The 25568-nt window shown below is 41.7% G+C and overlaps 2 protein-coding genes across 2 annotated transcripts in view; one reads left to right on the forward strand and one right to left on the reverse strand.

Moving 5' to 3' along the window:
- Window positions 1–15509, forward strand: part of CATSPERB (cation channel sperm associated auxiliary subunit beta) — a 120045-nt gene extending 104536 nt beyond the window's left edge. Inside the window, exons 20-27 of the mRNA XM_084791578.1 lie at window positions 2721–2860; window positions 6754–6951; window positions 8179–8289; window positions 11594–11704; window positions 13052–13190; window positions 14188–14288; window positions 14864–14938; window positions 15205–15509. Coding sequence (XP_084647704.1) covers window positions 2721–2860; window positions 6754–6951; window positions 8179–8289; window positions 11594–11704; window positions 13052–13190; window positions 14188–14288; window positions 14864–14938; window positions 15205–15396 — 1067 coding nt within the window. The 3' untranslated portion in view covers window positions 15397–15509. The remainder of the gene's footprint in view (window positions 1–2720; window positions 2861–6753; window positions 6952–8178; window positions 8290–11593; window positions 11705–13051; window positions 13191–14187; window positions 14289–14863; window positions 14939–15204) is intronic.
- Window positions 15510–20471: 4962 nt separating this feature from the next.
- On the reverse strand, window positions 20472–24305 carry LOC311603516 (chromosome-associated kinesin KIF4A-like). The gene has a single exon (XM_084792487.1). The coding sequence runs from the start codon at window positions 24247–24249 to the stop codon at window positions 20569–20571; it is 3681 nt and encodes a 1226-aa protein (XP_084648613.1). The 5' UTR covers window positions 24250–24305; the 3' UTR covers window positions 20472–20568.
- Between the last annotated feature and the right edge of the window lie 1263 nt (window positions 24306–25568).

A 25568-nucleotide genomic window follows, 5' to 3' on the forward strand; every position in this document is an offset into this window, starting at 1 on the left:
TAGATGTGTCTCAGCCAAAGAACAGATGGGGGGAAAGGGACATTTACACAACGGAATACTACTTAACTACTAGAAACAAAGACATTATGCCATTTTCAGGAAAATGGATGGAACTAGGAAATATCACTCTGAGTAAGGTAATCCAGACCCACAAACACACACATGGTATATACTCACTTATACATGGACATTAGTACAGGGTAACCATGCTATTATCCACACACCCAAAGAAGCCAAGGAGGGCCCAAGGGAGGATTGTTGAATCTCACTCAGAAAAGGAAATAAAATAGACAACTGAAGTAGACAGAGGGAGGGAACTGAGTGGGAGAGGGGGTAGGGAGGATAACAGGAGTGAGAATCAGGTGTTGAGAGAGGGAGGTCCAGGAGATAGAACAGAATATGGTGGGGGAGGCAACTCTGAGACAGAGAAGGCTCCCAAGAATCCATGGGTGTGACCCTAGCTGAGACTCTTAGCACCTGGAGTTAAGGAGCCTGAAATCACCACCTCCTGTAGCCAGGTGGGACTTCCAGTGGATGTCGATTTGACCCAAAACTTGCCCTGGCTACAAGAAGTATAGCAACAAAGGTGGAGCAGACATTGAGGGAATGGAAAATCCACAACTGGCCCAGTTTGAGACCCACCCCATAAGAGAGCCAACCCCGGTCACTCTTAATGATACTCTGCTATGCGTGCAGACAGAAGCCTAGCATAACTGTCTTCTGAGAGGCTTCATCCAGCAGCTGATGGAAACACATGCAGAGATCCACAGCCAAACAATGGGTTGAGCCTTGGGGAGCGGGGGGGGGGGGGGGGGTGGAAGAGTGGAAGGAAGAATAGAGGGAGTCAGAGGGGTCAAGGACACCACAAGAAAACCTACAAAGTAAACTAACCTGGGCCCATAGGGGCTCACAGAGACTGACGACCAACCAAAGACCAAGCATGGGCTGAACCTAGACCCCCTAGGTAGTAGATGTTGCATCTTGGTCAACATATTGGTTCCCTAACAGTGGGCGTATGGGCTTCTGTGACTGTTGCATGCATCTAGAATCAGTTCTTCTAGCTGGGCTGCCTTGTCAGGCCTCAGTGGGAAAGGATGCACTCCATCAAACTGGGACTTAAGGTATCAATGTGAGTTGCTACTCTCTGGGGACCTTCCATTCTCTGAGAAGAAGAGGGGAGTTGGTGGAAGTGTACATGGCAGGACAGGGATGAGAGAAAGGAGAGGGCTGGGATCAGGCTGTAAATTGATTAAATACATTTTTAAAGTACATGGCATATATACCACAGATGTCAAGATATACAAGAAAATAATATTTTGCTATGTTTGTGACTCCATTTTCAGTCAACGTGAATTTTATACTGGCCAATTTTCATTTGTAATGCAAAAGGCTACCATGTGGCATTAAAAATTAAAGTTTGGTAATGTTAAAAATAGGCACCTGTGTACTGAAAATGGAGCATCACAGTTCATTTCTTATAGCATTGCTAATTTGCTTATGGGCACACTCTTTGAACAACTAATATGTGCATGAGTTACGCAATAGTAAGCAGGAGTCTGTCCCAAAGTAAAGAACAAACCTGGGTTGAAGGTGGGAGTGCCACGTGCTTGTCTTCTCTAACTGATGAACCCTAGTGAAAGTCAATGCTTTTTAACAACAGTAGTTTCTAGGTGCCTGTTATGAGATGCCAAGACAGAGATGTCAAATGGTTACCCCGTTTGAGTCACTCTTCAGATGCCACCAAGTTTAAGTGAAGAGTCAATGCTTTTAGCAAACCTTTTAAGGCTCTGCAAAGGAGTATGCACAACTGTTATGGCCCACATGGAGGAGGTCTTATCTACAAAAATACAGATGTAAAGATACTAATGCATAAAATCAAAAGTTCGTAGTATTTCAGTCTCCGTAGGTAGCACATGTCTACTAAGAGATAAGGGGCCCCTAGCTGTCACTAACTGCCTCAGGTTTGCCTCTATGTGAGTACAAATCTAATACACAATGCCAGGAAATCCCAGGGTGAAGAAAAAGCTTTTTTTCTTCCAGCAAATAAGAATACATTTTTGAATGATGTTTAAACAAATGTCTCCCCAGAAAAAGGGGGGAGGGAAAGGTTTTTACTTTGAAAATGTCTACATACTTCACGTAGGAGTGTTGTAAGAGAGAAACATTCTTTAGCACGCTCAGGTCATAGATTGTTCAGAACTGGGGGTGGCAGCTAGGAATGCCGTGGAGCAAAGTTTACCCTAGGTTACCTAAAAGAGTGAGTCAGAGAGACTGGGCTGTTTCCTCTGATTCTTTAAGTCTCTCTGCAGGGCCTTATCCCAAACCAGTAAATAGCTTTACAAATCTTTGAAGGAGCACTGGAGAGACGGCTCATATGGCTCTTGCAGAGAACCGGATTCAGTTCCCAGCACACACAAAACACACTTCTGGTGATACTCCTAGTCATCTGAAGGGGATCAGCTTCCTCGGCTCCACAGTTGTAGGGAATCGTACCTACAAGTACCTGCCTAGTAGAAAATATAACCATTAGTACCCAAGTGGCCTTGTTATCCATTTAAGAACCTGAATTAAAAGTGAGGAGTGGAAGGGGAAAATATTTTTCTGAAGAAAAATATCTGTGAAAGTAAGTTTTTCTCAGAACTGTTAAAATTGACAATCATTATTAAGTTGTTTTCACGCTTTTTGTTATGTAATGTTAACTGTTGGCACTGGTTCTGTAGAGAGACAACCACTTCAAGTCCCACCAATGAGTCTGATTGTTGGAAACCCATCAGTATTGGAAATTAAGTCACAAGGTCGTTTTGACAGCACTGATAATTACCGTATGAAGGTTGACATAATTAGCACATTTTTCCAAAAAGTAAGAGCGGATTTTTTTTTATTACAAAACAATCTATTTGATATAGAAAATGTAGAGATTTTAGCTATGAAAGACAAACTTAATCCTTCCATCAAGGAAAAGATTTGACATGTGTGGTATTTCATAAGGCAGAGTGTACGTTATGATAAAAGTTAGAAATAAGTGTTTTGGTCAGTGTTGACCTTCCTGCTCAAATGGAAGGTTGTATCCTGGGATTCAGAAGTCCAGGAACCACACAGCTCTGTGGGAAGAAAGAATCCCAGTGGAAGGGTATCCTGAGACATGGGAGCCAGGAGCCACACAGCTCTGAGAGGAAGCCTCCTCAGCAGAGGCGGTACAGCACTGAGGGAGAAGATCCCTAGTTGAGCTAGAGTGTCACAGTGCAAATCACTTGTGATTTGTGAATCATTTGTCCCAAGAGCGGCGATTCCTAGCTGAGCTCAGGAGCCCAGGAGCCTCAGCCCAGTGCGCCTCTTCACTTAGTCTCCTCCTCTCTTTATTTCTTCCTGGCTTCTTCCAACGAAAGAGCCTCAACAGACATCAAATCACAAAAAAGATTTATTGGAAGGTCCCGGGTGTGGAGGGATGAGTCGGGGGTTGGCTGCCCCTGCTCCTAGGAAGGACAGCATGAAACTGGGGGCGGGGCCCGGGGAGAGGGAGGCGGAGCTTATATAGGATTTCTTAAGGGACAAAGGTTTTCAGAAAAAAATCCAGAGTAAGGATTGGTAGGATTTCAAGTTCTGAGCTGGGGGAGTTCAGAGATTAGTGGGTTTTCCTGTTCGGGGATTGGTGAGCTTTTGTGCTCAGGGATTGCCGGGATTTTGTGGGAAGCTCGGGGATTGGTGGCCTTGTGGCTTTTCTTGCTCAAGGGTTGGTGACTTTTTTTTAAAACCTCTTTTTCCCTGTATCAGAGCCCTGAGTTGGGATGGAAAGGCCTCCTTGGCAGCAGGCAGCTTTGGCTTAGATGCCATGACTGCAGAGCTGCTCTGGGAGGCTGGAGAAGAGATGCTGCCACCAGGAAAAGCTCCTGCAGTAGTGTCTCAGTGTGGCAGAAGGTTGAAGGAAGGGAAGAAGGTGCAGACACCATGGACAGCTTTAGTGGTGGCAGCAGGCTGAGGAAGAGTCCCTGTCCTTAAAGGTGCTGCCATTTTGACAAATGTCAACATTTTGACAGCTCCTGTGGCAGCACCCTACTGTGGCACAGGCTAGGGCAAGAAGGAGCCACCACTTTGACAGCTCCTGCTGTGTGCCTCTCGGGGATTACAGTCAGGAGTGGTGCATACCTTTAATTCCAGCACTCTGTGTGCAGGGGCAGGCAGATCTATGAGAATTTGAGGCTAGCCTGATCTACAAAGTGAATTCCAGGCCAGCCTTGGCTACATAGTAATTGAATCTTAAAAGATTTTTTTTAAATAATAACTTTTGTTTTATATTTTTAAATTTCTTTTCTAATTTTGGTTTGTGTTCTTCCATTGTTCATCAGAATTTCTCTCTTTTTTGCCCTGCCACTTCATTTTCTTTTTTTCTTTCCTTTTTTCTTTTTTTTTTCCCATTCTCTGCCCCTAACTTATTATTTTACCTTAATATTTTGAACTTCAAAACTCACTCTATGTTATTTTTGGCCATTTTCTTTTATATGATTATTGGTAATATGCTACATGGCTTTAATTGATATATCTTATTATATTTCTATATCTTATTTAGTTCAGCTATGCTACTCATATGTCAGCTAGTTTCCTCCTCCATAAGTGAGGCTAGGGTTCTAACGGTCAGCTTTCCCTACCAACCTGACATAATCTACAATCGCCTGGCAAAAGGTGTCTCAATGAACTTGTCTAGATTAGGCTTGCCTATGAGCATGCCTAAGAGGAAGTTTATTAGGTTAACAGAGGTGGTAATACCCACCCTGGATATGACAGCAGCATTTCATGGGCTGGATGAAATGTGTGACTTGAGCACTAAACTGAGGCCATTAATTTATCATTCTCCACTCTTTTGTACACGTGCATTTATATTGTTTTAGATTTTGCTTCCATGTATGTATGTGCATATCTGACGCCCTCAAAGGCCAGAAGAGGGTGTCAGATGACAGGTGATGGGGAGCGGCCATGTGGGTTCTGGGAACAGAATCAAGGTCCTTTACAAGAGCAGTAAGCTCTCTTATCCACCAAGACATGGTCCAACCCTTGCTTCCTACTCTGTGCTTGTAATGAGACTCTCTGCTGCAAGGTCCTGCCACGCACACTCCCCTCTGAGGAGGGCAGACTGTAACTGCTAACTGAGGGCCAAGTAAGCACCTTCCCTTTAAGATGCTCTTGTCGAGGGCATTTCTATCACCTCAAGAAGAACAAAACAAATGCAGAGGTTTAAACCTATTCCCTAAGAGGATTCCTAAATAAAATCACAAGACATATCTGTCCCACTAGATGGCCAATCACATCTCAAAAGCATGGCATGAGATGACAAAGCAGCAAGTAGAGAAAAAGCAGAAGTATCTTTTAGATACTTCTAAAAGATGACAACTCCTGAAGAAACAAGCTCAAAGGTGCCAACATAGTTCCAGGGCCAGCCAGAGACACCAAAGGTTAGTGTTTAAAAATGAGCAGTAATCTGAAGGAGGATTCAAAATGCAGATGAGTAAACCACAGAAGTCATCTCTGGGGTTCAAAAAGAACGTTGGCCTCATGGACAAGCAATGAAACAAGAAATCTGAGATTTTGAAAATAAAAAACAAGTAGAAATATTTGGCTATACCGGATAAGAACACAGTTGAAAGCATTACCAGTGGCCTTGAGCATGCAGAAGAAAGAACATCAGAGATTGAGGATCAGGTCTGGGAAATAATACACTCATGAAGCAATACACAAACAAAGAAACCAGTCTCACATGCTCATAACTCTCAAGGGCTCTGTGACTTGACAGCTTGATCATGAGACCAAGTTCAAGAATCCACAGGATAGGAAACAGAACTGAGATAAAAAATCAAAGAGAATAGGAAATTGTTTAATTAAATTACAGAAGAAAATCCCTCCAAATAATATGAACATTCAAATTTAAGAGATAGACATAGGGCTCTAAAATAAGTGTCTAAGTGACAACATAGTTAAAATTATCGATATTAGAGAGCAAAGAAACAATAATAACACACCTCAAGAAAAAAACACTGGGGGCTGGAGAGATGGCTCAGCGGTTAAGAGCACTGTCTGTTCTTCCAGAGGTCCTGAGTTCAATTCCTAGCAACCACAAGGTGGCTCACAACCATCTATAATGAGATCTACTGCCCTCTTCTGGCCTGCAGGTGTACATGCAGACAGAGCATTGTATACATAATAAATAAATAAATCTTAAAAAAAAAAAAAAGACAAAAACACTGTTGCTCAGTTGGTGAAGTGCTTGTCTGTCTGGCATGCATGAAGCCCAGGGTTACATCCAAGCACCAAATATCAGTTATGTCACAGTATATTTACAGTCCCGGCACTTAGAAAGTCAAAGTAGAAGAAAAGAACCAACACATGCAAATTGCCTTCTGACCTACCGAACACAGCACACACGTAAGAAAAAAACAAACAAGCAAAAAAATGAGACTATGTCAGTGAGAATGCGTCAAGGATTTTGAATGCCTGATTTGATGTGGTTTTATTCCCTAACTTCCTTTTATATATTTTCTCCCCCCTCTGGCCAGCTTGCTATATGCTTAATAAACCCACTCATTAAAAACCAAAACACAACTCTCATTTTCTGGATCATTCAAAACAATGTATTTTTGAGGGAAGATAGCTGCGATCAGACTCTAAAGTGAATATAAAAGAATAAAATAATAAAGAAAAAGACATCAGGAAAAAGCATTTCGGATGTTTCCAAGATTCTAAAATTGCACGTTTGGACATTCCCAGGGTTCCACTACAGTGTCAGTGGTTGTATGGGATGCGTCAGCTGAGTGCTTTGTTACTACACTGGTGCCAACCATCAAGAGCAGCTGCAGTTACCTCAGGACTCTGCACCACATTCCTGGCAGATACATCCCACCTGCAGCATGGATTAGTGGCGTTCAGAAGGACAGTCAGGGTTTCAATATGATCAAAACTCTGCCGGTGAGAAATCTAGCTACCGCCGCTTTAAGAGAAGTAATGTATTTCCCCTGTGTGCTTCTATAGCCATTCTGCTCTGGGGAGCTCCAGCCTCCCCATCATTTTTCACACCATGAATCATTTTGAGAAAGTGATGGCGATGATTCATTTCTAACTGTGAACGCTTTCTGAAATAATTGTTTTTCTCACTAACTTCTCTCATCACAATTAATATTAGTAATATAATGATGGTATAATCTTGGGTTTTTATGACAGATAAAGCTATTTTGACTTACAATGATTTGTCTCCAGCTTATGTACCTAACTGATTCTTTGAGTTTATGTGGGGTTTTCCCCCCTAAGATAAAGTCCAAAGTGTTGAACTAACCTTTTAATTCTCCTGTTAACAATCTCATTTCAATATAATAACTTTTGCTTCCATTTTGTTAGCATCTGTGAGTCTTTCAGTTCTGCTTTTGGATGTATGGGAATGGCCAGTATGCACATATGAAACTGTGCAGTTATGTGTGTGTGCAGGTGTGTTGTGCAGGAAAGCTGGACCATGCAGGCTTATGTGGAGGCCGGCAGTTAGCATCAGGTGTCTTCCTGAATTGTTTCTCTGCCTTATTTCTGAGCCAAGGTCTCTCATTGAGCCTAGAGGTCACCATTTTCCCTAGACTGGCCAACAACTTCCCAGGATAGGCTTTCCCCTGACATTGGGGTTACAGGTTAGTGCTGCCACAATTGGTTTTCACTTGGGAACTGGGGTCCAAACTCAAGTGCTCACACTTGAATGGCAGACACTACCAGCCGAGCCATCTGCCCAGCCATTTATTTGGTTGTGTTTTGTCTCATTTGGGGATCCTTGCAACCAGTTTTAAAACTAAAAATTAGCTGATGTACCACTTTTAGTTTTGTGGTGGAAAACAAATAATCCAACTTGAGTCTGTGTTCTGACTGCACCACTGAACCTTTTCTCTGAAATGCTTGGACACACCCTGCATGCACTTTATGACAGCCACTTTAAGCACCAAAAGTCACTTCTGCCTCTTTACAAAGTTCAAGTTACATCATCACAGAAGTTACAGAAACTAAAGTGTAGATCTACCAAAGAGGAGAAAATTATTATAATAGCTGTAGCTAGAAATGTATTTTTTTTCCGCATAGAATGGTTGTCTGGAAAAAAAACAAACGTTTATGCCTTGGTGAATAATAACATGTGGCTCTCTTTCTTTGCCTAATCACTTGCAGGTAAACTACAGACCTCCATCCAATATGGGAATTTCTATTCCACTCACAGATAATTTTTATCATGCAGACCCTAGCAAACCCATACCAAGAAATCTATTTTACAAGTCAAAGGTAAATAATGTGTCTATAAATGAACTAAAATTGTGTTTGGCTTATGTTTAAGATATCACCATGAACATGAGATGTGTCTGCTGATAAAGCATGTCTGAACCTCAGTGTGACCCTTAGGAAGTCGTAAATGAAAGAACTGACTTCTGTTTGTTTGCTCTGGAGTCCAACCATGCACCATGGCACATGCAACACATTCTCTCTCTCTCTCTCTCTCTCTCTCTCTCTCTCTCTCTCTCTCTCTCTCTCTCTCTCTCTCTCTCCCCTCTCTCCCCTCTCTCCATACATACTTAATACATATATACATACATATTGAGTTATTTATTTACAGTTTTTAGAGAGAAACACTTTATTATCTTGTAGATGGACACAGTTCTGGGACATGATGAGAAACTTCAGCTATTTTTCTTATTACTCTAAAACCACTGCTATCCCCTTTCCAGCTACTATGGCTGAGACCCTTCAGCTACTCTCAGATACTCCTTTCCAGCCCAAGGTCTATATAGGCTCTCTGACTTCTCCACTCCCATGTGGATTTCAAAGGAGACAGGTAGAGGGAGAGCATTATGTTTTCAAACGAAGGAGGGCTTAGACCCATCTCATGTCTTTCAGCCCTGTGAAAGGAATGGTGTCCAAAGGAAAGGCAGCTCCTTGTTCTAGCAGAGGCACATTTAAACTCCTGATAAGTTATGCCCAGAAAGTAGGCTGGCTCCTTGGAGCTGGCCAGCCACCTGTCTGGAGGTAAAATGAGCACGGTCGAGCAGATGAGCAATAGAGTTCAGACCAAGAGCACGTTACCTGGGGAACTTCTGCTTCCTGAGATGCAAACAGGCATATGCATATACTGCATCGAATTGGCATTTCTTTTGTTGTCTGGTGTCTTCCCATCACTTTCAGTGTGAAAACTTGGCTTGGGCTTCGCACCTGACTCTTGTCAGTGAGAAGGCCTGAGGAATCTCCCCTTAGGGGCCTCCACTAAGTGAAGCTGGAATCCTGACTAAGCCGCAAAAGAACACTCCAGCATGAGCTGGACCCAAGAGGAGCTCAGCTCAGACAGGAAAGACAAGGAAGGCACGGCACACACCTTAGACTTAAGCATTGTTCAGCACTGGTGTTCAGGGGCATGGAGCTTAAGTGTTGTATATATAATTTTGTCACATGAGAAGTTACTTTGCTAAAAGGTGTGATTTACAGTGATGTCAAAGATTAGGTAAAATGCATCGTTAGGCAAAGTTTTTAAAGTACGCTTTTTAAAAAGCATATGAACTTATTGGATTATCTCCCTTAAGTATTTCCTTTTGTCTTGATGTGTTTGTGTGCCCACATCCCAGCATGCTAGAGGCAAAAGAATATGAGTCTCTGTAAGGTGTCAAGGGAAGGCCTTGATCAGTCTGGCCTGACCAAAGTACAACTTCCTCTTGCAAATGAGGTGTTACGTGTTTTGTGTGGTTCGTTGTTCAAGTTTCAGGGTAAGAATAGATAGAGCGCTAACAGAGTTAAACTCAAAAGCCACAGGGGTTCTGGCCACGCATAGCATGCACTGGTCCACTTCTTTTAGTATTCCGCTGCGACAGGTCACTCAGAAAAAGGACTTTCGTCTCTGTAAGATTCCATATAGAGGTTTGATTTGATTTTGTCAAGTGTGTTGAAGTTATAGACACTAAGCCAAAGAGAAATGCAGATTAGGTTCTGGGGTGATAGACCTCGTCTTCCCCTGTTACCTGAATGCTCCCTGCCTTTGCACCGTGCTTCAGCATGACTGCCTCAGCACACCGTGTCCTAGACAAGTTGGCCTCTTTTCTGTTCTGTGATGTGTTTCCACTCAGGCCATTTCAGATGCATAAAAATCCCCTCATCTTCTACCAGATGTCACAGCTCCCCGCTGCCCTTGTCAGGTATTTGCTTTAATGCCAAGCTCAGTTTGGCCTCTCCTGCCCAATCCATGTCAAATGATGACCCCACCTCTACTTCCCCTGATTCCCCATTTCTTCCTGTTTTCTCTGTATTGTGTATTCCTGTTCTTTACAGTTTACTTATTCCTTTTATTTTTGTGTCCTCCTAATCCCACAGGAAAGTAAGCTCATAAAACAAGACTGGTTTCTTTTTGGTTTTCTTTGTTTTTCCCTAGAGTGAAGGCCAAGCCAAGGCCTTGAACATTCTGGTTAGGGGTTTTGTTTGTTTTTTACTTGTTCCTGCCATATCCCCAGGAGCCCAGCCAGCATCCAACCAAAGAGTTCAGAAACTGTTAAATGAGTAGATCATGATTGCACACACATGAAATCTCAGCAATTCAGAAGCCTAAGTAAGGCAGGAGCATCAGGAGTTTGGGTGATATAGCAAGTCTGAGGTGTCTTTTAGTTACAGAGATTGACATTGTCTCAAAGAAGAAGAAAAAGAAGAAGAAGAAGAAGAAGAAGAAGAAGAAGAAGAAGAAGAAGAAGAAGAAGAAGAAGAAGAAGGTTGAACAAACATAACTTCTTGCTGAATCTTGGGTTTAAGGGCAAGAAATTGTGCTCCAAGCAGTAAACCACTAAGTGACTGAGATCTCCAACTCCATTTTCTCCGAAAGATAAAACCTGTTGACATAAGGCTTTGTTGCATGTATATCCTTATGTTCCTGGGGTTCCTCCAATTATGGTTTCCCTGAGTGTTAAATAGGAAATATATCTAGTTCACACCAAATAATTACAAAGGAGATTTGATTATTTGTTTTATTTTGTTTTGAATTGTTGAATAAGGTCTTGCTGTAAAGTGCAGACTAGCTTACACTTGCAATGTAGTACAGGCTGACTTTGAACTCCTTTATCACCTTGACTCAAAGTGTTGAGTTTGTGACATGTTTTTCCACAGCTGCCCCTAAGAGGGTTTTGGATGCAGGATTTGGGGCATATGATAACTGTTCATTTTAGTACTTCTAGTGTTATCAGACACTGATGAATATTCTCTAAAGTTAAAGTTCTGCACAATACAAATGGTATCGTTATGGGCTTTCACACTAGTCAGAGAAACTTCACTGTGAGATGAAAAGTCACAATAAGGAAGTGTGTCTCTTTGTGTGGTGTTTCTGAACAAAATGTCCATGTATAACCTGAAAGAATTATGCACAAATATTGTTACATCACAACCTTGCTAATCTCTCCTGCTGGCTAAGAACTCTACGCAGATCTACACCTACAATGTCTCTTATTTTATCGCTAATGAATGTGCTGCTTCTCACAGTTGTTTTATTTTGAGAATAATATTTCCTTAAAACTTAATTTGGGAAAACTGCAAATTATAAAAAGACAACCTATGCTTCTGCCTACAGGAGACAGGCAAATACAAACAGTGTGCTAATGCTACCAGTCGGGAAATGTGCAATTGCACAGAGCATCAAAAGTTTTCACATGCTGTCGCTTTCTCAGATTGCAAAGAAAAGGTAAGACTATTTGAAATTCCTGATGACAGAGTAGTTTCCCATTCCTGTGATTGCAAGTGTGCCCTTTAGTCAAACATGAATGCTCAGATGGGGGCTGGAGGTGGGGCTGAGTGGATAAGAGCATTTGCTGCTTTTGCTAAAGACCCAGGTTCAGTTCCCAGAAGCAGCATGCATCTCACAAACTTCTGCAGCTCCAGTTCTGGAGGATTTGATGTCCTCTTCTGGCTTTCATTGGCACCGTGTGGACATGGCTTGGAGACAAACATGCAGGAGAAGAGCCCATATATATACCAATCTTGAGAAAAAAATTAATGAAATCTCACATGTAGAAATGATGTCCATTATGACTTAGTAAGTTTGACACAGCTGAAAGGATCTGGCTTTTGTACTTAGAGAAGTTAACTAAATTTATCTCTGAAGTAAAACAAAAATGCTTGCTCTGACCTCTCCATTTCATGCAATGCACATAAAAATATATGTATATTACATACACACAATTAATAATCGTACTAATGATAAATTAATTTTACTTAATGTAATTTTAAGAATACCATGTGACCTAGCTGTACCACGCCTGGACATACATCCAAAGGACTTAGACACCATACCACAGAGATGTATGCACATGTTTATTATTGCAGTGATCACAATAACTAAGAAATGAAACTATCCTAAATGGACATAAAGTATGTTGTCCAAGTGTATTTTTTAGATGTTAAAAAAAAAACATGAAATCCTAACATTTGTTTTGGTGCTGGAGATCATCGTGTTAAATGAATAAGTCAAGCTTAGAAGAAGAGTTCTGTGATTTTCCTCTTATGAAGACTCTACACCGAAGTTTACATTGGGGAAGTAGAAAGTAGGAAAGGGACCACACAAGAGGAGGAAGAGATATTAAATGGGGGAGGAAAGATAAGATAATTTAAGTGACATAAATCAGAAGGGAGGTCTGTCTGACGATAAGAAGGAAACTTACAAAGGAGGAGTGCAAAATAAAACCCATGATAATTACACACACACACTATACAAATGTGCGGTGTGTGTGTGTGTGTGTGTGTGTGTGTGTGTGTGTGTGTGTGTGTGTGTAGAAACCCCATAATGGCAGCTATTATTTTGTACTTTCAAACATTGTTTTTAAAATTTATGAATCTCACTGCAATGTTTTCAGCCTTGAAATGTGCATGGATTTGTTATGATAGTCTGTTTTCATGTCACAAAGGCAGAGACTCCAGGAAAAACTCCACTTAGAATAACTGAGGTTCTACGAAAATATCATTCATTTCTTGATCATGAACGATACCATTGAATTTTCCAGACTTATATGCATTCATGGGCTTTGTATTTTAGGTCCATCGTTTCAGGTTTCCAGTTACACAATACCCAGTTGTTTTGGAGATTTTTAACGAACAAAACCAAAAATTCCCTGTGAAACCTCCATATCTGGTTACCGTGACTGAAGTCAACAAGAGGAAAAACTGGGAACTAAGTATGGTTTTTCTGTCTTTTATGCTTATCTTACAAGCCATTATATTATTACTGGGTTTTTTTTTTAATGAGTGTATCATGAAACCTGTCCTCATGAGAAACAGCCAGGAGTGTTTTGGAAAAGCAATTGAATCATTGGCAATTTCACATTCAACTTTGTAATTTCCTTTTATGTTGTCATCACTTGTGGTAACCTGGATTCAATGGTCCAAGGCCAGTTTGTGTTTGTTTGTTTGTTTGTTTTAATTTGAACTCCAGGACTGTAGAAACTACTTGGTAGTTAAAAGAATATACTTCTCTTGTACAGGAGTCATGTCAAACAGCTTACATAATGTCCGCAACTCCAGCTGCAACGTGTCCTGTGCCTGTGTGTCTGCGGGGTGAGGCACCTGCCAACATACACACAGAAAAATTAAAATCAAATCTGTAACAAATACTCTGAAGCACACAAATGAATCTGAAAGTCATGTTGTAAGTTAGCAGCAACAGCGGTGGAGGTTTTGTGCTGTGTACAGGTTGTGTGTCTTTGTTAGTCACTGTGGCAGCAGCTGTCTAAATGTTCTGAGTGTTTCCAGGCATTCTGTAGGATGTTTCTAATTATGTAATTAAAGTTTCGTGAAGTCTTTTTAGCTGAATGTGGTAGGACACCGCTGTAATCCCAGCACTTAGCAGGTAGAGACAGGAGGATCAGGAGTTCAAGGCCAGTTTCAATTCTATAGTGAGATAGGACTAGCCTGGGCTACATGAGACATTGTCCCAAAAACAAGAAAAAAAGAGAGTGATGATTTTATGGTAAAAGTGCTGAAAACAGACAGACATTTTACAATACAAATGGAAACTTACTTAAATTCAGTTATGCCCCAAATATACAACTTTTAGTTGCATATTTTGTGTTCATTTATGTGTGAACCTTTCATTGTACCTTACTGGTTATAACAACTTGTAGCCAAAAATGTGAAAAATGGAAGTGTGCTCAAAATGTGTTTTGTGTATTTCAGAGCATGCGGAGCCAGAAAGCGTTAAGAAAATGAAGAATTACTTAGAGCCACTTCTTAAGACTCCGGTGTATAATCCTTTTGGTCTCAACCTAAGTATAAAGGTGAGTTGGCAGCATTTTCATTTGTACCATCTTGAGTGCAGAGTAAAGCATGCATGCTAAAATAAGATTGAAAGCTTAGATGCTGATTAATAGTGGGAACAGCAGCTCTAAAATGTATAGAAAATGGTTCTTATTTTTATTTCCTTTGATGTCTTATTTCAAAAGGAATCTGAATGCTGAAGGAAACATTAGTTTACCATTTTCTAAAAGATAGACCAGGTCAATTGGCTAAAGGGAAGCAGAAAAGATGTTTTCTAAAGTTAGGGATCATGAAAGATACGCAAAGCTCAGATAAGTGTGAAAAACAGTGGAAACGCAGAGACATATTAAAATCACAGATAAGAGGGCTCACTCAAAGTGTCCATGAAAGCCAAATTGTTTCATGTTTTAGCTTCATTCTGAAAATAAAACTATGTTAATGAAATCTTGCTTTCAATGTCTCTTAATTTTATGTATGATGTATACACCCAAGAGCCTTGACACTCCTTGTAGATGATATCTATGGAAGTTCCCATGGATATTTTTATGTAAAGGAACACACACGTTTATAACAACCATCTATGTTTGTTCCACAGGGCTCTGAGCTGTTTCACTTCAAGGTGTCTATGGTTCCTGGACTCAGCTTTTGTAACTTAGAGGAAGAATTCCAGGTATAGTAAATGTGCAAAGTATGAGATGAGGTGATGAGTAGGAAAATGATGCAATACTTGTCATCCAAGTTATGGATAAAGATAAAAACGTGGGCAGAACTTGTGTGCTGCATAAGGCTTGGACAGGGTGTAGCAGAGAAAGAGTGTGTGGGTGGTAGAGGATGCTGAATGTCCAAGAACTCAGGGTGGAAGTTTGCTGTGTGGTTAGTTGTGGGCATCATACAGTGTCCAGTGTTTTACATAACAACTTCGCTTTTTCTTTTCAGATTTATGTCGACGAAGTGCCGTTGCCTTTTCCAGGACATGCACTAATTGCTATTGCAACATCTGTAGTGCTAGGGGGATTGATTTTTGTATCATTTTTATTCCAAATGCATAACATCCACCCATTGAGAGCATTCCGGAGACATAGAAGACGACACACAACAAACCCATCGGATACAAGTATCAACTCATAAATGAAAGTCTAGATAGTGAGCAAATGATAATCATCAATTATCCTTAACTTTGGATCCATGAGACATATCCACACAGTATAGTTATATTTTTTAATAAACATGTTTTAATGGCGTGCATGTAACTTTTGAAAAATTACAGTCTGGTTTATGGGGGGTTTGCATTATAATTTTTTTATTAATTCATTCATATTACATCTCACTTGTTATCCCATCCCATGTATCCTCCCGTTCCTCCCTCCCTCCCACTTTCACCCTATTCCCCTTCCCTATGATTGTGACTGAGGGGGACCTTCTCCCCCTGAATATGATCCTACAGTATCAAGTCTCTTCTTGGTAGTCTGCTATCCTTCCTCTAAGTGTCACCAGGCCTCCCCATCAAGGGAACATGGTCAAATATGGGGCACTGGAGTTCATGTGAAAGTAAGTCCCTACTCTCCACTTGTGGAGAGTGTCCTGTCCATTGGCTAGATCTGGGTAGGGGTTTGATGCTCACTGCCCGTATCGTCCTTGGCTGGTGCCATAGTTTGAGCAGGACCCCTGGGTCCAGATCTGCCCCTCATAGTGTTCTTCTTGTAGGTTTCTAGGACCCTCTGGATCCTTCTATTTCCTCATTCTCCCATACTTCTCTCACCTAGAGTCCCAATAGGATGTCCTCACCTCTATTCCACTTTCCTGGTAAGTGAAGACTTTCATGAGACATGCCCCTTGAGCTAGTGTCCAGTTATAAGTGAGTATATACCATTTGAGTCTTTCTGCTTCTGGGTTAACTCACTCATTATGATCATTTCTAGTTCAGTCCATTTGCCCATTATTACAAAACGAAAACCAACGTGGGAGACATACAATGAAAGGTAATTATTGTAATGAATATAAGATCTCTGCTATAATATTAATAGTTCTACCTCAAGACTCAGCTATACCCAAAAGATGCTCCACTATTCAACAAGAAAATTTGCTCAACTATGTTCATAACAGCTTTATTCATAATAGCCAGAATCTGGAAACAACCTAGACATCCCTCAACCTAATAATGGATAAAGAAAATATGGTACATTTACACAATGGAATACTTCTCAGGTCTTTAAAAATAAGGAAAATTTGAAATCTGCAGGCAAATGAACAGAAAAAGATCATCCTGAGTGAGGTGACCCAAACCCAGAAAGACACACATGGTGTATACTCACTCATGAGCAGATATTAGCCACATAGTACAGGATAATCACACTATAATACAGAGACTGCTACGCCAAACAAGTTTCATGTATGATGTGAGCCTAGACCCTCTGCTCAGATATAACAGGTAGGCAGCACAGTCTCTTGTGGGGCCGACAATATGGGGAGTAGGGACTACTTCTGACATGGACTCTGGCCCCCCAGTGTTGATCACTTTCCCCTGGCAGTGTGGCCTTGCCAGGCCACAGAGGAAGAGGATACAGATAATACAGATGAGTCTTTGATAAGCTGAGGTCAGATGTTAGGGGGAAAGGAGTCCCCTTTCTGTGGACTACAGCAGGGAGGGAGAGGGAATGAGGGGGAGAGGGAGGGATCAGGAAGTGATGGGGGGGCTACAATCAGGATGTGAAGAATTCAAACTGCAGAACAAGGCTCTGAGACTGGCTGAGACATGAATGTTTACACATAGACAACGCTTCTTCTTGGTTACAGAATCCATGTGATTTATTATTAGATGCCGTTCTTCTTATGGCATGAGTGAAGATTTACAAATGTCTTCCTTCTACTCATAAAAAGAGCAGAGAACCAGCCTTAATTGTTCTGTGCATCATGCACACCTCATATATTTATAATTCTAGGACTGTATAGTGCTTGTGAGAAATTATATGTTTTCAGAACAAATGAACTGAACACTGACACTGGATCAGACCTGACAGGAGTCAATCCTTTCAGCATGCTGGACACTGACATCCTGCATCCTTCATGTTCCAGCACCAAGTGCTTCAGTTGCTGTTCCTCATCAGAACAAGACAGCTCCCAGGACAGCTTCGAAGAAAGTTTCTGATCCCAATTGGTCCAGCAATTCAGACTGTCTCACACAGGACTTTAGTTAAGCCTGGAACTTCTCAACATTTAGAAACTGGACCACAAATGCTATTTCTAGCTCGTTTAACCATTTTCCCCAACTTTATTTGGGCCCTTATTTGGATGAAAGGTATCATTCATCCCAAATCAGCCAGAAGAAACCTTAAGAGAACGACACTCTATTTCCCTTAGGGGGCATTGGGTAGGTTTTTTGGTTGCTTTCTTGGGCTAGAGAGGTTTATTTTCATTGGGAGTTAATTGTAAGATATTAATGGTCTTATTCAGAGAGAACTCAAGGTTGGACTCAGGGACGTCTCTCTTTTCCCTTATCTTTCTTACCTAGGTTTGAAGATAGGGGTTGAAAAGAAAGAAGGGGGAACATAGAAAATATTGGAATGATAGGAGAAAAAGTAGATTATTGAATCTACTGCTCAGGTTAATGTCTTACTTGTTACTCCCAAGGCTAGTTTTAATTAACTGGTGTAGAACTTTGCATATTGATGCAAAATAAACTTAATTTTGATACATTGGTATATAATTCAAATGTGAGATTAGATTATTCATCACACACTCTTTTTTAACATGGAATATTGTACCCATACAACTCAATTATAATGCAAGGCTTACTCCTAATACTTTGAAAGTGCTATTGCAGACTGCTTAGGATAATTAAGTAATATAAATTAATTGTTAGTCGACCAAATCATGGTTATGTCAATTACTAGTCTATTTCTATCACAAGAATGTACATCCTAAGTTTAACAGATAAGTAGGATTCTATAGGTGGATAAGGTAAAATAGAGAAGGTCTTCAAAAACCTCAGAGACCTACAAAACATGGCATTTAAAGACATTTTCATTAAGCCAGGCATGGTAGCACACACCTTTAATCCCAGTACTCTGGAGGCAGAAGTAGGCAGATCGCTATGAGCTCAAGACCAACCTGGTCCATAAAGCTAGTCCAGGACAGCCAGGGCTGAACAGAGAAACCATGTCTGGTGGGGGGGAGATGTTTTTATTGTTTTAAAGATTCGTTGACAAGACAGGTTAACTCCAGACAATACCCAGCCTGCTCAGAGAAGATGAGCATCAAAGAACCTCCTTATGGAGTTTGCTTCAAGTGTGGCAAACCAGCCACTGGACAAAATGTCCTCATTTCTGCTGCAGAATTCTGCCTAAAAATGGGCAAGATTAGATGCAGGCAGAGACAACGGCCAAACTCTGCAAAGACAGGGTAAGCAAGTCCTCAATAGTTCCTGCTATGATGGGGTTGAAGACCATAGAGTTTAGTTTTACAATTAAGCTTAGTTGTTTAGGGGTTAAGATGTTTTTTAGGTCTAGATAGGTGTTATAGGTTGATAAAGATAGCATAGGATAGATATTGATTTTCATTCAGAATTTTAGATGCACCAAGATAGGAAAGATGTTATCTTCTTCAAGGCTGCCAAATACAAATAACCAAAACAGTATGAATGTAATATTTACCTAATTCCTGTTTCATGGTTCTCCTTGCTGTAGATAGTTTATTGTATACATGTGTAATACTATAAATATATTTTTAAAAAGAAAAAAATTTAAAAAGAAACAAGTATATAGTTCATTGGTCATTGTATATTCAGAGTTGTACAAGCTCACAAATATATATTTCCAGAACATTTCATCTTCTTGAAAGACAACACAAAGTCATGAACAGTCATTCCTCATTCTCCTTAGAGACTCTACTGCCCTAAACAACCACTATTCTCATCCTGCCCTCTCTTCCTTTCCATTTTTCTAATTCTGTATAACCTATATAGATAAAATACAGCTTATTTAAGGTGTGTGTGTGTGTGTGTGTGTGTGTGTGTGTGTGTGTGTGTGTGCTCAAGCTCCATGCACAGGAAGGGAAATGTCAACATTTGTTCTTTGTACAGTTGAGTAAATGTCTACCCTAGACATAGCACATTTTTATGCATTAGATGATGAACATTAGACTTGTTTATATCTGCGGCTCTTATAAGTAATGCTGCTGTGTATATAGTTCTATTGTGTGAAAATAGGTTTTCATTTCTTTAGGGCACCTAGCCAGGAGTGGAGTTATTGGATTATATGGTGAGAAAGTGCTGTTTCCCAAAGTTGTAATACTCTTTTCTTTTTCTGCCTTGAACTACTCAGGTCACATTTTGTCTATATCCTTCCCAAAGCTTATTATAATCTCCTAGCATATATTAAATGATGTCTCTTCATAGTTTGATCTGCATTTCCCTAATGCTTCCTATCACTTCTTCTGCCTATTGGTCACTTGAATATCATCTTAGAGAAATGCTATTCTGAGTCCTTGCCCACTGTTATTAGAGTTTCTTATGTTTTAGTTGGTAAATTATGTTATTTATATATTCTAAGAACAGATGTGATCTAAGATGTGATTTCCAAATATTTTCTTCTACTCTGTGGTTTGTGTCTCACATCCTCCAAGGGTTTTTAAAAGTTTTGTTCCTTGTGCTTTTATTTTTGTTGCATGCAGAAAATCATAGCCTGACACAAGGTCTTAAAGGTTTACTGCTATTCCTGGACACAGATATCTGTAGGTTTGGTTTGGTTTGGTTTGGCTTTTGGCCCTTTGAACAACTTTATCACCCATCTTTTGATACTATAGTACATAAGATTCAATAGTAATTTTTGGAATAACTGAGGTTTATTTATTCAACGTTTTAAAATGAAAACAATCTGGGGCTCCTGTTAAAACAGTTACAGTCCAGAGAGTCAGGACAGGAACTGATCCAAGCCTGGTTGCTGTACCAGCCTTGTCTTTTAAAGCCTAGACAATCTCAAGAGAGGAAGGCCTCAGTCTCATCTCCCTGAGCAGACATCATTGAGTTATCACAGAAAAAGAGCTACATTGACCTAAACATGGCTTCATGAAGGGCCCCTGGGTCCTCAGTAGGTGGCTTCCATGCTGGGGAATAGTGATCCTGGCTGGGGAGGTCTGAAGACAAAAAACCCAACACTCAACAAAGGTGCTCTTTCTTTTAGTAGGCACTGTGTCCCTTTTTCGCAATAACAAGAAAACCCAAGGAAGTCATTAGAAAGCAATCCCCTCCCCTGCTGCCCTGACAGTGTCTGCCAGGGTAGATGGGGAATATAACTGACTACACTCTCAGCTGGTCTCTTCTTTGGTAGGAGAGCAGCCAGAAAAGAAGATGCTAGTGCAGGCCAGAGTTCGCTTCCTTTTCTTCCCTGTGGCCTTGTTTTCTTGGGATTCCGTTGCTCTGTGTTTTATGTCTGGGAGATCTAAGGAAACTGCAAGAGCAGTCTTCCTGGACAAAACTTGATCCATATCGCACATCTCTTGAAGCATCTTGGTACTGGGAGTGGCACAGACAGGGTTGAAAAAGTTCCGTCCTAGGTTCACCTCGGTAGGATCTTCCAGTTCGAAGGAACCTTCAGAATCCTGGTGCCGCTCAGTAGTGCCGCCCAAGCTATCTTGCTCTTGCTGGTGGTCCCAGGACATTGTGGGGTCACAGCCACAGGCCGCCCTGCAGTCCAACCCTTGTTCCCTGCACCCACAGTGTTTTTTCCTACACTGCCCCCTACAGGAAGACCCTTGGACGGTCTTCACAGACACTCTAGCCAGTTTCCCGGGTTTCCACTCCTTACCATCCGCAACACCATCATCTTCAGCCTCACTCACCGAATAATACTTTAGATCGTTAGCGTCCATGCTTTGTTCCGGGAACTCGTCTCTAACACGGGATGGTGGGGGCGGAGGTGGAATGTAGTCCGAGGAAGAATCTGCACATTGAAGGCCATCCTTGGGAAGGCGAGATGTCTGGCCTTTGGCTCCTTGAAGGAGGGTCAGGTTCTGCCTCATTATTTCATTCTCGTGGAGAAGCTGCTGGTTTCGCTCACACGCTTCTTGCATTTTCCTAAACTGCTCCTCCTGACCCTGCAATGCACTCAGCAGCTGCTGTTCCTTTGCACTGACTGACACCTCCAGCTGCTTCTCTGCCATTTGGCTTCGCTGCAGCTGACTGAGAAGGCACAGCACCTTCTCCTGGTGCTTCTGCTCCACCTTAAGCAGCTCAGCTTTCCAGTCTGTCTCTACTTCAACGAGACGACTTTGCTCCTCAAGCAGCAGTCTCTGCATTTTACAATAACTAGCGCGGCTCTGTTTCAGGTTGCTTTCAAGCTCACTGACCCAAAGTTTAGAGGAGACCACCTCTCCAACTAAATATTTTAGGGCACATTTGGCTTCCAGAGTCGTAGCAATATCCTCCCAGTGTCGTTTTGACCCGTGTTCACTTTCTGCGTCCAGGAGCCTTTGCTGTAGGTCGGCAATCTGAGCACTCCTGAGTTCCATTTCAGCCTCCAGACTTCCAGTCTGCTCTGTAATAGAATCCGCTGGCTCTGAAACATGACCACATACTTCATCACTGGCGGCTGTGCACCTCTGGAGCTTAGGAGGCGTGTTCTCCCTGGGTGCCTTGTTTTCTTTAAGCTGAGCCACATCCCGGGCTAGGATCTTTCGCTCTTCAAGAAGGTCATTCAGATGGCGTTTGACTTCCTCAGTACTGACCATCACTTCAATTTCACCTTTAAGCCAGTTCTTCACTCGTGTGTCTGTGCCTTCTATTCCACGGCTCTGCGTCTCTTTGCGTTTTTCTGCTGCTTCCCGTTGCTTTTGGAGAGCATCCTTGAGGCGCTTGTTAGCCGCTGCTGCCTCTTGGGTTTTACGCCTGAGCACGTTGGACTGTTTCTGGAAGTCTCTTTCCAGTTTAAGCAGCTCATAGCGCCTTTTACGGTCTTGTTCTTTTAACTGAATTACTTCCCTGTCTTTCTGTTGCTTCCACTGTCTAGACTTTTCAGCATCTTCCTTCATCTGGCGCATCAACTGGACTCGCTGAGTTTTCATCATCTGTATCTCCAGAGTCAGTCTGGAGATGGTATTCTCAGTGGACTCTTTCAGTAACAGGAGTTTGGACTGTTCGTTTAGTTTCCTCTTCAGATCGCCTATTTGAGCCTCCAGCTCTTGGAGACATTTGCGGCGGTGCTCGCTCAACTTGGCTTGGTTGACATCCTTCTTTGTCATCTGAAGATCCAGAAGCAATTGGTCCTTTTCCTTCTGCAGACTGGTGACTTCTGATTCTAAGCTTTTGATGTTTGCCTCATACTGGCATTGAATGGGCTGGAGTTGGCCACCGCTGGAAGTTATCTTCCTAGCTAGGGCCTCTTTGAGCACAAGTGCTTTATTCAGCTCAGTGAGTTCCTTAGACATCTGAGCTTGGTGTAGAGCATGCTGTGTGGTGAAAGCGTCAGAAGACCTCATCTCTGGACTGATCGCCGCTTGAGCGTCTAGTTCCATCGCCGATTCAGAGGCTGCATCCAGGAAAGCAACTGTTTCATCTGACAGACGAATAATCACTTGTTGTAGACTGCAAATCGTCTCTACGTTTTCTATTAATTCCTGGTCTTCCAACCTCCCCATTAGCTTTTGCAGATCCACTTTACAGGCTGCATGATGCCTGAGCTCTTGCAGCCTGGTGTTGATTTTTTCATTTGCATGCTCTGTCACAATGATCCTTTCCAACATCCGGGCAGCCTCGCCAGCTGCCTCGCTCAGAGCATGGCTCAATTTTTCATTGTCCTCTACCAGGGACTGATTCTTCTCCATCAGAGATCGGAGAGTCTCTGATGGCTCCGCTTCTGTAGATCCAGGCAGGCTGCCTCCATGGGCCTGTAGCAATAGGACCTGTAGCTGCTGTACCTGATGCTTAAGACGATTAAGTTCAGCTGTCTGGGGATCAGTATTAACTACAGCTTTGTTCCTGATTTTTCTAGCTCTGTCAGCATAGCGGAGGGTATTTACTGTTTCCTCTAGATTGGAGTCGGCAGGACTCACACAGGCGATCATAAGAGTATGGCTGTTGCCTCCCAGAGAATCTTGAAGCAGGCGAGTTAACTTGGAATCTCTGTAGGGCACAAAGCTACCCTTTTTGCCGTCTCCAAGAGCGCTGATCACATTTCCCAAGCACAGGAGTCCACGGTTAATACTAATACCCTCCTTCAGGCGATCTCCTTCCGCCTTGGTTTTCTTCTGTCTTTCTGACCCGGCAAGATCTACAAGGCACAACTTCGAGTGAAAGCTGCTGTCCCTGTCAGTTTTCTTCCTTTGCCTTATGGAAATTGTGAAGATGGCATGAGATCGGGAAGACTGTGAATTCATAGCTGTGGCAGCTACAGTCCTAGAGTTGTTTCCCTGCTCCAAACAGGAAACCACGTCAGACGCAACTGAAACCGTCTTCTCGGTGAGTCCCACAATCTTTATTCCTGCCCTGGGATCCTCCCGGATGTGTATTTGAGCCGGTTTCTCACAAGGCGAGCACAGAAGATCCAAAATTTCTTCATTGTAAATCTCCAAGTAAGACACACTCAGTGTGAACTCGGAGTCTCTCTTTTCATCCATTTCTTTGAAAAGAAGTTGTATTACCCTAGGAATCACCCCAATGGTTGGTTCATTGTCTTGATCTGCACTATATGAACCCCCCATAGAGTAGGTTTTTCCAGAGCCGGTCTGTCCATAAGCCAGGACAGTGGCATTGTAACCTTTGAATACGTCTTTAATGAGTGGTGCTACTGCTGTGTTGAAGACCTCCTCCTGTTCAGTGGAGGGGTCAAACACAAAATCGAAGGTAAAGGATTTATCAGTACCAATTACCACTTGAGGCTTCCCCGGCACAAAGGAAAAGCACATCTGACAGCCCTCGCTAATCTCTTTAGGAACCAGAGGGCGACAACGCAAGGCCACTCTTACAGGAATTCCCTTCACCTCTTCCTTCATGATGCTAGCTCAGCATCTGCCCAAACTAATTGCTCTTCCCTTCGCCTTCCCTGTCTCCTGGCCCCCTCTCAACTGGAGTCTTTAACCGCTGTTTCCAAACCTCTTCAGAGGCGCCAGCCAATCAGAGAGCAGGCAGCCTGTGGGCGGAGCCTGAGCGTGCACTCCCGCACCTTATATTGAGGAGTTTTGGAATTTTTGTCTGTTTGCTTGCTTGTTTTGCTTTGTTTTGCTGATTAAATTGTTTTTATCATATCTGTTGAAAACCATACTAGTACCTTGATCTGTGTGTCTAACCTTTATGTTAATACCATATGGCTTGATTTGTCTTGATACCGTTGACGTTGTGCTAATTTTTGTGGTTTTTTTTAAAGATTTATTTATTTATTTTATGTAAATGGGTACACTGTCTTCATGCACACCAGAAGAGGGCATCAGATCTCATTATAGATGGTTGTGAGCCACCATATGGTTGCTGGGAATTGAACTCAGGACCTCTGGAAGAACAGTCCGTGCTCTTAATCACTGAGCCGTCTCTCCAGCCAGAAGCCTCAGTTTGCTTTTTTCAATTGACTTTTTCCCTATTACGAGTCCCTTTGGTTTCTTAGTTTTAGGATAACCTTACCAGGCTATAAAATAGCCTGCTGAGAGTGGTTCAATCTGTAAACAAATTTGGTTAACACTGCCATTTTAATAGCATAGAGTTTGCAAATAATAACCACATGAGACACCTTTCCGTTCATTTAGATCTTGATTTCTGCCAACAATATCACGCAGTTTTCAAGTGTAACTTTCTATATTTAGTTGTTAAATCTGTTCCCAAACATTTCATTTTTTGTATATTTTTCTTTCATTTTACAACGTTGCTGAATATATCGTGAGTTCTAACAGATTTTATTAGTCACCTAAATTTTGAAAGACTGTTTTGTCAGAAATGCCATTTCTCATTGGCTTAATTTTCTTTCAGCATTTTCAAAATGCCACTCTAAAGTCACTTGGCACTATTGTCTCTAGATAAGAAGTTGACTTTAAATTTTAATCATTCTCTCTCTCTGCAGTGTGTTATTCTCTGCACATGTTTACATTTTTCTCTTTGTAGTTTCCTGACTGGGTAGCTGAACCTCATATTTCATGTCTGCCAAATGTTGAAAACCTTCAATAATTTTTTCTGCATTTTTTTGCCATTTCATTTGTTTATTTTCTTCTTAGGACTCTATAATTATAATACTTTTGGAAAGTGGGGCTAGAGAGATGGCTCAGGAGTTAAGAGCACCGCCTTCTCTTCCAGAAGACCCTAGTCGAATTCCCAGCATCCATATGGC

This window comes from Acomys minous, assembly GCF_964271855.1.
Source record: "Acomys minous genome assembly, chromosome: 8".
NCBI classification, from domain to species: Eukaryota; Metazoa; Chordata; class Mammalia; order Rodentia; family Muridae; genus Acomys; species Acomys minous.

Coding starts and splice junctions, on each gene's coding strand:
- LOC311603516 (XM_084792487.1), bottom strand. CDS start 24,249: ATGAAGGAAGAGGTGAAGGGAATTCCTGTAAGAGTGGCCTTGCGTTGT.